Source organism: Moschus berezovskii, chromosome 21 (genome assembly GCF_049115385.1).
Source record: "Moschus berezovskii isolate FMDL1 chromosome 21, NW_MosBer_1.0, whole genome shotgun sequence".
NCBI classification, from domain to species: Eukaryota; Metazoa; Chordata; class Mammalia; order Artiodactyla; family Moschidae; genus Moschus; species Moschus berezovskii.
Window position 1 is genome coordinate 45,802,899 of NC_142480.1, and position 12,631 is coordinate 45,815,529.

The 12,631-nt window shown below is 43.0% G+C and overlaps 1 protein-coding gene across 5 annotated transcripts in view; it reads left to right on the top strand.

Moving 5' to 3' along the window:
* Positions 1-12,631, top strand: part of LOC129550338 (ADAMTS-like protein 3) — a 408,047-nt gene that overhangs the window by 358,169 nt on the left and 37,247 nt on the right. For all 5 annotated transcript variants that reach the window (XM_055417913.2, XM_088829596.1, XM_088829595.1 and 2 more), the window contains one exon: positions 1,670-1,852. In XM_055417913.2, the coding sequence (XP_055273888.2) occupies positions 1,670-1,852 (183 nt within the window). The remainder of the gene's footprint in view (positions 1-1,669; positions 1,853-12,631) is intronic.

Here is a 12,631-nt window from a genome sequence, read left to right on the forward strand (position 1 = left end):
CTATTAAAAAAAGAAGAAAATTACTTGAAAACTATTCAAAATAAACTTGAGTAAGATAATTAGATACCAGATAAATATGCCAGTGTTTATGGCTTTCCTAAGTGTCAGCAATAAACAACTATAAAATATATTTTAAAAGAGCTTGCTTACTATAGAAGTGAAAAATATAAGATGCCTAGTAATCTATCAAGAAATATACAGGACCTACCTACACTGTGGTTAAGAAGTAAGTTCTGGAGGAAAGTGCATGGGTGTGAATTTCAGATCCAGGGTTTGCTAGCTGGTGTCCTTAGGGAAGTTTAACCTCTCCTTGTGTTTATATTTGAAAAGAAAAAATAGCAAAAGATAAGTACACCTGTGATTAGCACTTCTCTGGATGTTTAGGTTCTGGGCTGGTTTTGCCTTGACCAGCTTCCTTACTTGTAAGACACAGCTAGCAATGACTGCTTCCCCAGAGTTGGACAAAGACTGTGAGAATCTAAGGGTTTATGAAGCATGTGTTTTGCCTTTTGTGAGATGCATAGCAGATTTCATAATTAGAGCAGTGACATCTCTTTTTTGTCAGAAAGCCTTGCGGTGTCTGTCAGTCTCTCTCGGCAGAGCACTGTAGGAAGATGGGACATCCTCAAAACCAGTAACCTTGCTGGATCTCAGACATCATCCAAGGTCACCCCAGCTCTTAAGAATCAAATGAGGGACTTCCCTGGTGGTCCAGTGGTTAGGACTCTGTGCTTCCAATACAGGGGGCCCAGGCTCAATCCCTGGTCAGAGAACTAAGATCCCACATGCCGCACAGTGCAGCCAAAAAATAAATTAAAAAATTAAAAGACACCAATTCAGAAAAATGCAAATGGACTTATTTTTTAAGAAGGAACCTAAGGCGAGTCCTCTGAGCTTCACACCCCACAGCCCAGCAAACTGCTGAGACATCAAGACTTCTCACGATGTGAGGGAAGAAATTCTTTCAATCCCTCATGTTCCTCTCTGTGTCCTGAGATGTCAGTACAGTCTGTTCACCCCACACTGACCCAGATGTAAAACGCAACCCTTCTTTGTGTTCCCTGATATTATCCTCTTTCACAAAAGTGGGGATGAGCAAAATCTATTTCCCTAAAGATTTTGTATTCTTCCTGAAGGAGGAATGTCACATTGCCTGTGCATAGTGGGCCACTTAACGATCCATATTTGATATTTTTGTTTCCGAAAACCTTCTTTTTGACAACCCACTGCTAGAAATTTCTCTCTGTTTCTCTGCCTCCACATTGATCTGGCTTCATCAGCTCCTCTTTTCCAACCAGTCTTGCGTTACTTTTACTCAACTTCAGACTACTCTCCCGTTCCATTGCAGAGCTAGCCCACCCTCTTTGGCTCCTGTTCTTTGACTCATAGATGTAAACTACCCCTGTGCTCAGCTGACCAAAGCCCTTTGCTTCAGCAGCATCCCTCACCTGCCATAGAGGAGTGGTAGAAATAGAGCCATTTTTCCTATTACGTGTGATGAAACCCATTTGCTGGAGTGGTAGAAATAGAAAGAGCCATTTTTCCTATTACGTGTGATGAAACCCATTTGCTGGCTTGTGGTCAGAATGCTAAATGGTATTTGTCATATGGTTCTGTGGCTCTGTTCTTAAAGGAATTTGCCTTTGTCATATCTGTTTTTATTCCAAAGGTGTCCCTCAGCCTAATGTAACTTGGTTGAAGAAAGGAGGATCTCTGAGTGACAATATTTCCTTGCTTTTCAATGGATCCCTGTTGTTGCAGAACCTTTCCCTTGAAAATGAAGGAACCTATGTCTGCACTGCCACCAATGCTCTTGGAAAGGCAATGGCAACATCCGTCCTCCACTTGCTGGGTAAGTACCAAGTCCTTGTTTTCTTCAAATGCTTCCTATAATACGTGCAAAGTATGACCTGCTTTTGTGGATTCTGGAGTCAAGGAGTAAACAAGTGGACTTTATATGGTTTTAACTATTGCTGTCACTGTCCACTTACAAACAGGCGCTAAACCTAATACTCTGTCTTACCTGTTCTTCTCTCAGAAGGCTGTGACTGCCTTGCTGCTGCTTCTATGCCTAAGAACCTACATGAGATAAACTTTCTGCCCAGAATCAAGATCTTTCATACTCTGCCTCTGTGTGTGTGCTTGTGTGCCAAGTTGCTTCAGTCCTGTCTGACTCCTTGTGACCCCATGGACTGTAGCCCGCCAGGCTCCTCTGACTGTAGGATTCTCCAGGCAAGCATACCGAAGTAGGTTGTCATGTCCTCCTCCAGGGGATCTTCCCAACCCAGGAATGAAACCCACATCTCTTTCATCCCCTGCATTGGCAGGCAGATTCTTTACTGCTGGCACCACCTGGGAAGCCCATTCTGGCTCTACATCTCCTTAATTTATAACCATGGCCTCTGTTCTAAGCTAGCACTAAACTCTGTTCTAGGCAATGCACTTTCCCGTGCTGTGATCCAACACCATACACACACACACACACACACACACACACACACAGAGCTTCCCACCCTGTGATCCAACACCACACACACACACCATGCAGCTTCTCTGGAAATCTGGCTTCCATTCATACTGCTGTCCCTTCACTGCCTTAGTCATGTTGCCCCAATACCTCCCATTGATAGCTTATGGTGAAGAGTGTCAGATTCATGATCTCCAAAGGAGAGAATTTTGCTTCGGGACCAAAGACACAGTTTCAGTCACTCAGAACTTCAAATGGCCAAAATTTTATTACAGTGAAAAAGGGACAGAGAAAGCTTCTGACATAGACATCAGAAGAGGGCAGAGCGTGCCCCAACTCACCAGTTTGGGTATGGCTTTATATAATTTTTCATTCGGTTGCTACCAATAAATTAAAAGAATATCTCAAGGTTTTAAAGGTCTTTCTAGACCCACTCCTACAACATACATCTTAAAATAACAGGATTCAGTTCAGTTCAGTTCAGTTCAGTCGCTCAGTCGTGTCCGACTCTTTGCGACCCCATGAATCACAGCACGACAGGCCTCCCTGTCCATCACCAACTCCTGAAGTTCACTCAGACTCATGTCCATCGAATTGGTTATGCCATCCAGCCATCTCATTCTCTGTCATCCCCTTCTCCTGCCCCCAATCCCTCCCAGCATCAGACTCTTTTCCAGTGAGTCAACTCGTCACATGAGGTGGCCAAAGTATTGCAGTTTCAGCTTTAGCATCAGTCCTTCCAATGAACACCCAGGATTGATCTCCTTTAGAATGGACTGGTTGGATCTCTTTGCAGTCCAAGGGACTCTCAAGAGTCTTCTTCAGCACCACAGTTCAAAAGAATCAATTCTTCGGCGATCAGCTTTCTTCACAGTCCAACTCTCACATCCATACATGACCACGGGAAAAACCATAGCCTTGACTAGACGGACCTTGGTTGGCAAAGTAATGTCTCTGCTTTTTAATATGCTATCTAGGTTGGTCATAACTTTCATTCCAAGGAGTAAGCGTCTTTTAATTTCCTGGCAGCAATCAGCATCTGCAATGATTTTGGAGCCCCAAAAAATAAAGGCTGACACTGTCTCCACTGCTTCTCCATCTATTTCCCATGAAGTGATGGGACCAGATGCCATAATCTTCATTTTCTGAATGTTGAGCTTCAAGCCAACCTTTTCACTTTCCTCTTTCACTTTCATCAAGAGGCCTTTGAGTTCCTGTTCACTTTCTGCCATAAGGGTGGTGTCATCTGCATATCTGAGGTTATTGATATTTCTCCCGGCAATCTTGATTCCAGCTTGTGCTTCTTCCAGCCCAGCGTTCCTCATGATGTACTCTGCATATAAGTTAACTAAACAGGGTGACAGTATACAACCTTAATGTACTCCTTTTCCTATTTGGAACCAGTCTGTTGTTCCATGTTCAGTTCTAACTGTTGCTTCCTGACATGCATACAGGTTTCTCAAGAGGCAGGTCAGGTGGTCTGGGATTCCCATCTCTTTCAGAATGTTCCACAGTTTGTTGTGATCCACACAGTCAAAGGCTTTGGCATAGTCAATGAAGCAGAAATAGATGTCTTTCTGGAACTCTCTTGCTTTTCCGATGATCCAGCAGATGTTGGCAATTTGATCTCTGGTTCCTCTGCCTTTTCTAAAACCTCCTTGAACATCTGGAAGTTCACGGTTCACATATTGCTGAAGCCTGGCTTGGAGAATTTTGAGCATGACTTTACTAGCGTGTGAGATGAGTGCAATTGTGCGGTAGTTTGATCATTCTTTGGCATTGCCTTTCTTTGGGATTGGAATGAAGACTGACCTTTTCCAGTCCTGTGGCCACTGCTGAGTTTTCCAAATTTGCTGGCATATTGAGTGCAGCACTTTCACAGCATCATCTTTCAGGATTTGAAATAGCTCAATTGAAATTCCATCACCTCCACTAGCTTTGTTCATAGTGATGCTCTCTAAGGCCCACTTGACTTCACATTCCAAGATGTCTGGCTCCAGGTGAGTGATCACACCATTGTGATTATCTTCGTCGTGAAGATCTTTTTTGTAGAGTTCTTCTGTGTATTCTTGCCACCTCTTCTTAATATCTTCTGCTTCTGTTAGGTCCATACCATTTCTGTCCTTTATCGAGCCCATCTTTGCATGAAATGTTCCCTTGATATCTCTAATTTTCTTGAAAAGATCTCTTGTTTTTCCTATTCTGCTGTTTTCCTCTATTTCTTTGCACTGATCGCTGAGGAAGGCTTTCTTATCTCTCCTAGCTGTTCTTTGGAACTCTGGATTAGTCAGAAGGTTTTTGTTAAGAAGGAGAAACATGTCCTCAAGATACATTGTTGTTATATAATCATTAGTTCAGTTCAGTTCAGTTCAGTCACTCAGTCACGTCCGGCTCTTTGCGACCCCTTGAACCACAGAACACCAGGCCTCCCTGTCCATCACTAACTCCCGGAGTCCACCCAAACCCATGTCCATTGAGTCGATGATGCCATCCCACCATCTCATCCTCTGTCGTCCCCTTCTCCTCCTGCCTTCAATCTTTCCCAGTATCAGGGTCTTTTCCAATGAGTCAGCTCTTCACATCAGGTAGCCAAAGTGTTGGAGTTTCAGCTTCAACATCAGTCCTTCCAATGAACACCCAGGACTGATCTCCTTTAGGATGGACTGGTTGGATCTCCTTACAGTCCAAGGGACTCTCAAGAGTCTTCTCCAACACCACAGTTCAAAAGCATCAATTCTTCAGTGCTCAGATTTCTTTGTAGTCCAACTCTCACATCCATACATGACCACTGGAAAAACCATAGCCTTGACCAAACAGACCTTTGTTGGCAAAGTAATGTTAGCTCTGGGCTTGAAGAAAGTTAGTCTTAAGGGAAGTAGATTGTTGTTGCAACTCAGAGGTTAAGAAAAAATATCTTACGTGACTAAGACAAGGAATGTGGAAAAAAAGTTTGTCCTTTTCTCCTCCTCGAGGGTCCTGGTCTCCTTATTGACCTACCTAAGAATTAGTTCTCTCACCGTCCTTTAAGCCACCTGAATTCTCATCTCCTATGTGAATCCTTCTCTGATTGTTTTAGACCTCTCCTGTCTCTGGTCTCACCGCTTGGTCCCTGACTGAGTCCTGACACACATTAGTCTCCAGTTGTTTCCTCCACTAAAATTGTGGGTCCCTTCATGGTAGAGACCATGTCTAATGTTTGTTTTGTGCCCTAAGAATATAATATAGTATGAGGCGCCCAGCAGGTGCTCAATGATTACTAATCAGTGGAGTCAGTATTATAGTTTGGGAAAGGTCATTGCAGTGAGCCCCTGGCACAGGATGGCATTTGGATGCTTCTGCTGCTGTCTTAGGGATAATATCTGGAGCTCAGCAAACTCTTGTCACCAGAATGAGCTTTAAGTTGCAATGGTTTGAAGACTCAATAAATAATGCTCCTCTTTCCCCTCAGAGTTTGAAAGAGATTGAGAGTTAATCACAGAAGTCAGCTAGACTGACATGAGAGATCATTCATTACTCCCCCTTTGTATCTCCAGCACCTCAGACAGGTGTAAATATTAAATAAGTGTCTCATAAATGGATAATATTGGATCAATGGTAGAACCGGTATGAGATTCTGAACTAAGAGGATGATGGAAAGAGCTTTCTCCATGGCTTTTCTTGTTGGCAGTTAGAGGAACCCAGAGACATAAATGAGTTTCCCTGATGGTTCAGCAGTAAAAAATCTACCTGCAATTTGGGAGACCGAGGTTCAATCCCTGGATTGGAAAGATCACCTGGAGGAGGAAATGGCAACCCACTCCAGTATTGTCGCCTGGGAAATCCCCTGCACAGAGTAGTCTGGCGGGCTACAGTCCATAAGGTTACAGAGTTGGACACAACCGAGCACACATGCAGGCACAGAGACATAAATAGATGGGGAGTTGGAATAGTCACGCATGAAGCACTTAAATGTTCATTACCTCTTTTGATGTTTACAACAGCACAGTGTTGGGGACAGTAATCTTTTATCCAGTTGTATAAATGAGGAAACCTGAGACACATAAAAGTGTGTGCTAGAGCCCAAATATATAGTTGTCTCTTTCAGTGTTCCTCATATCACCCTCCCGGACTCTCACTGCTGGCCAGAAAGACCCTGGTATACCTCTTGTTGTTGTTGTTCAGTCTCTAAGTCATGTTGGACTCATAGCGATCCCATGGACGCCAGGCCCAAAGACCTCTGTGGTCCTCTAGAATCTTAATATGGTAGATTTTCAACAGATGGAGTGGGCTTATCCTGTCTAATGCTAGTGCCTTCCCTCAGGTCCCTGAGAAGTCTGGTGCACCCTTTTCGGAAGGTTGTGCAGCATAAGTGTAAGAGCAGCCAATAGTGGAGGAATGCTGTATATTGTGTGACATCATGCTTGATTCCCCAGTCAAGTGACTAGAGTCATGCGCTGCCCAGAGCTGTCTGGAGGCGGGGGAGCCTGTCAGCCCCAGCTGCTTCCTCCAGTCCCTTCTGGGATTCTGGTGGATGTATTTTTTCCTACCTTGTTAGCTTGCTGTAAACCCTGAAAATATGTAGAGATGCTATGTGTTAGTGTAGCTAAGAACCTGTTCAAATTGTCCCTTCCATATGGAACCTTAAGAAAAAAATTCACTCCTGAGGAAGCCCATGGAGCTCATATCCCAAATGTGCATCATTATTTGTGGTAACACAGATATTGGTTTTCTAGTTGCAAAATGATTGCTAACTTGGTAAATGTTTATAGAGGCAAGGTTTCCTAAGGACTGTTGAATCAGTTCTTTCATTGGTCTTCTTTCACAAGTATGTTTTCCCACACATATTAACTGCTGTGTATCAGTGCTTAGTCACAAGAACCTAATCGAAGTATGTCTTGCAAAACTCTTTAAGAGGCCAAGAGAGAGGGGCAAAGATAAGAAAATCAAAATGTTTATGAGAATGATGTTTAACTCTGTGGCTGAGGACTTGCAAAGCATGAATATAAAGGGACCCTTTATTCTCAAAATAATCTACAGCTACAGATTAAATATCAGACTTGAGAATAAAGATCCTTGGTACTTCGGATAAAAAAGAAAATCAGAAATGCATGAATCACAGGGAACCCGAACTGCTGATCTCAGCTCCTTGTGGCTTAAAATGAGTGAATTGCAGAAGGACACACAAAAGTTGCTGTCTGACCTCATGTTTTATTATGTCTACTCTATAGGAACAGAAAGGCTACATCATTTCAATCTTTTAAATCTTTAGCTAGTGTCTTTCATTTTCAGGTTATGTCATGTAGAATGTAACTCTGCAAATAGAGATTCTAGAGATGTGGATGCAGGGAGAGCATAGAAGGAGAAAATCATGTTGAGTCGCCATTCAACAAGCCAGCTCATGTTATTTCTGAGATCATTAAGTAGGGGTATTGACGTGACACCGTTTTCTCTTCTTTTAGACATAATGCTACCATCCGTACAAGCACCTTCATCCACTCATTCAACATTCATCTTAGTCTGTTTGTACTACCAAAACAACGTAGCACAGACTAGCGTGGAGGGGGTGGCTTATGAACAACAGGCATTTATTTCTTGCAGTTCTGGAGGCAGGGAAATCCAAGATCAAGGTAGGGCCAGATCCGACGTCTGATGAGGGCCAGCTTCCTGGCTCACAGACAGTCATCTTTTTGCTGTGTCCTCTTATGGCCAAAGGGATAATGGGGCTCCCCGGGGCTTCTTTCATTAGGGCACTAATCTCATTCATGAGGGCTCCACCTATGTGACCTAATTACTTCCCAAAGCCCCCACCTCATGGATGTTAAGATTTGACACACAAATTTTAGAGAGACACAAACATAGCCATGTTCAACAAATATTTGCCCAGTGCTTGCTTGCTTTTGCCAGAGCTGGGAATACATAGATGACCTAGCCCTTGAGAAGCTCGTAGTCTAGAGAAGGAAATGGTCATGTGAACAGATATGTTGAAGCAGAGTAACAAACGCTGTACTAGTTGTCTGTTGTTTAGCCGCTAAGTCATGTCTGACACTTTGCGACCGTTTGGACTGCAGCATGCCACACTTCCCTGTCCTTCACTATCTCCTAGAGTTTGCTCAAATTCATGTCCATTGAGTCGATGATGCTATCTAACCATCTCATCCCTCATCCTCTGCCACCTCCTTTGCCTTTTGCCTTCAGTCTTTCCCAGCATCAGGCTCTTTTCCAGTGAGTCAGCTCCAAAGCACACAGTAGCTCTGAGGAGGGGTCCCTGATGCTCTCTGGAGAAGCCAGCCAGGTTTCCACATAAGTCAGGATGTTGCTCTGGGAGGAAGAAGAAGAATGTTCCAGGCAGAGAAATCAGGATATGCAAAGGCAGAGAGAAGTTCCATGTGGAATGGAACATCAAAACCAAATGAATGCCTTCAAATCAGTTAATTAAAAGATTGGATACTCATGAGGCTGAAATTGCTGGTAAAGGTGACATCTTTGGAATATTTAAAACTTTGATTTATCAAAACTGCCTACATTGTTCTACCACCTCCTGCACACACACCCATGTACCACACACACACACACACACACACACACACACATGTGTACATGGTGGAATATGCCAAGCTTTCAGTGGCTAGCATTTCAAAGAAATTCATTTGTCACCTTACAAAACTGGCTCAGCACCTAAGTATATAATGTGTCTAGTCTCAAGGATTTGGCATTCCAGTCGGAGAGATGGATACTAAACCAGTAAACAAATAAGTGTACAGGATATTTCTCTGTGGAAAGTGCTATGAAGAAAAGGAAATAGGGTGGTGAGCCCAATGGTGATTGCACATCACTACTTTAGCCTTCTGAGTCCAGACCTAAAGGATGGAGCCATCCATCCCAAGACGTGAGGAAAGGGCATTTCTGGCAGAGGGAACAGTAAGCGCTAAACCCCCCCAAAAAATAAACAACAACAACAACAGAATGGAAGAGGTAATATAAAAAAAAATAAAGTGAGCACAGGCTGTGCGTGGTCAAGGAACAGAAAGATTCGTGTGGTGAGGGTTCAGTGGGGTCGAAGGAGAAGGGGTGTGAGATGAAGCTGGAGAGCTTCTGAGGACCAAATCATTCAAGGCTTTGAGGGTCAAGGTGAGACTGGAGTTTTATTCCCAAAACAAGAGAAACCACTGAGGAGTTCTGTCTGGGAGGAAATAATAGTCTACTTTTTCAATTCATTTGTTTCAAAAATCATTCATCATAAAAAGAAAATAAATCAAATTCAGTTCAGTTCAGTCGCTCAGTCATGTCCGACTCTCCGCGACCCCATGAATCACAGCACGCCAGGCCTCCCTGTCCATCACCAACTCCCGGAGTTCACTCAAACTCATGTCCACAGAGTCGGTGATGCCATCCAGCCATCTCATTCTGTCGTCCCCTTCTCCTCCCACCCCCAACCTTTCCCAGCATCAGAGTCTTTTCCAGTGAGTCAACTCATCGCATGAGGTGGCCAAAGTATTGCAGTTTCAGCTTTAGCATCAGTCCTTCCAATGAACACCCAGGATTGATCTCCTTTAGAATGCACTGGTTGGATCTCCTTGCAGTCCAAGGGACTCTCAAGAGTCTTCTCCAACACCACAGTTCAAAAGTGTCAGTTCTTCGGTGATCAGCTTTCTTCACAGTCCAACTCTCACATCCAATTGGACCTCATCAAAAATCTGCTAACAAAGACACTATTAAGAATATGAACATGTAAGCCTTAGACTGGGAGAAAGATTGGCAGTACCTGTTTCTGATAAAGAACTTATATCCAGAATACATGAGGAACTATTACAGTTTAACAATGAACTCTCCCCTCTGCGAGAAAGACAATGGCAAAAGACTCTCAGTCACAGAAAAGACTGACAGATGGAATCAGGAAAGTGAAAATTGAGAGCACAATGAGATGCAGTATCGCACCTACCAGAAGAGTGAAAACCAACTGATGACGTAAACTTTTTGGCATCAAAAGAAATTCCCAATGCACTGCAGATAGATGGATAAAATGGGACAACCACATTGGAAAACTATGTGGCAGTTTCTAATAAACTTAAGCACATACCTACCCTTGACCCAACAATTCCATTCACAGGTACTTACCCAAGATAAATGAAAACATGTTCACAACAAAGAAAAACATACAAGCATATTCTTTTAGTCTTTACTTCATAATGACCATAAATAGGAGAATGGATAAACAAACTATGGTATATTCGTACAATGGAATAGTATTCAGCAGTGAAAAAGAATGAGTTACTGATATACACAACAATATGGGTGAATCTCAGAAACATTATGTTAAGCAAAACAAGTCAGACAGAAAAGAGTACATATTGTATGAAGTCCAAGAACAAATACTACTGATGTATGTTGACAGAACTAAAGAAGTAGTTGCCTGGGAGGAAGGGCAGTGCAGTTCAGTTCAATTGCTCAGTTGTGTCCAACTCTTTGTGACCCCATGGACCGGAGCACGCCAGCCTTCCCTGTCCATCACTAACTCCCGGAGTTTACTCAAACTATGTCCATGGAGTCAGTGATGCCATCCAACCATCTCATCCTCTGTCAGTCCCTTCTCCCACATTCAGTCTTTCCCAGCAACAGGGTCTTTTCCAGTGAGTCAGTTCTTCGCATCAGGTGGCCTAGTATTGGAGTTTCAGCTTCAACACCAGTCATTTCAATGAATATTCGGGACTGATTTCCTTTAGGATTGACTGGTTGGATCTCCTTGCAGGCCAAGAGACTCTCAAGAGTCTTCTCCAACACCACAGTTAAAAAGCATCAGTTCTTCGGTGCTCAGCTTTCTGTATGGTCCAACTCTCACGTCCGTATGTTACTAGTGGAAAAACCATAGCCTCGACTTAGACGGAACTTTGTTGACAAAGTAATGTCTCTGCTTTTTAATATGCTGTCTAGGTTGGTCATAGCTTTTCTTCCAAGGAGAAAGCATCTTTTAATTTCATGACTACAGTCACTGTCTGCAGTGATTTTGAAGCCCAAAAAATAAAGTCTATCACTGTTTCCATTGTTTCACCATCTGTTTGCCATGAACTGACAGGACAGGATGCCTTGATCTTAGTTTTCTGAATGTTGAGCTTCAAGCCAACTTTTTCAATCTCCTCTTTCACTTTCATCAGGAGGCTCTTTAGTTGTTCTTTGTTTTCTGCCATAAGGGTCATTTCATCTGCATATCTGAGGTTATTGATATTTCTCCCAAGGATCTTGATTCCAGCTTCTGTTTCATCCAGCCCAGCATTTCGCATGATTTGCTCTGCATGTAAGTTAAATAAGCAGGGTGACAATATACAGCCTTGATGTACTCCTTTCCTGATTTGGAACCAGTCTGTTGTTCCATGTCCGGTTCTAACTGTTGCTTCTTGACCTGCATACAGATTTCTCAGGAGGCAGGTAAGGTGGTCTGGTATTCTCATCTCTTGAAGAATTTTCCACAGTTTGTTGTGATCCACACAGCCAAAGGCTTTGGCATAGAAAATAAGCAGAAGTAGATGGTTTTCTGGAACTCTCTTGCTTTTTTGTTGATCCATCAGATGTTGGCAATTTGATCTCTGCTTCCTCTGCCTTTTCTAAATCCAGCTTGAACACCTGGAAGTTCACGGTTCACGTACTGTTGAAGCATGGCTTGGAGAAATTTGAGCCTTACTTTGCTAGTGAGTGAGATGAGTACAGTTGTGCAATAATTGGAACAATCTTTGGCATTGCCTTTCTTTGGGATTGAAAATAAAACTGACCTTTTCCAGTCCTGTGGCCACTGCTGAGTTTTCCAAATTTGCTAGCATATTGAGTGCAGCACTTTCACAGCATCATCTTTTAGGATTTGAAATAACTCAACTGGAATTCCATCACCTCAACTAGCTTTGTTCGTCGTGGTGTTTCCTCACACATGACTTCACATTCCAGGATGTCTGGCTCTAGGTGAGTGATCACATCATTGTGGTAATCTAGGTCATGATGATCTTTTTTGTATAGTTCTTCTGTGTATTCTTGCCACCTCTTCTTAATATCTTCTGCTTCAGTTAGGTCAATACCATTTCTGTCCTTTATTGTGCCCATTTTTGCATGAAATATTCCCTTGGTATCTCGCATTTTCTTGAAGAGATCTCTAGTCTTTCCCACTCTATTGGTTCCTCTATTTCTTTGCATTGGTCACTGAGG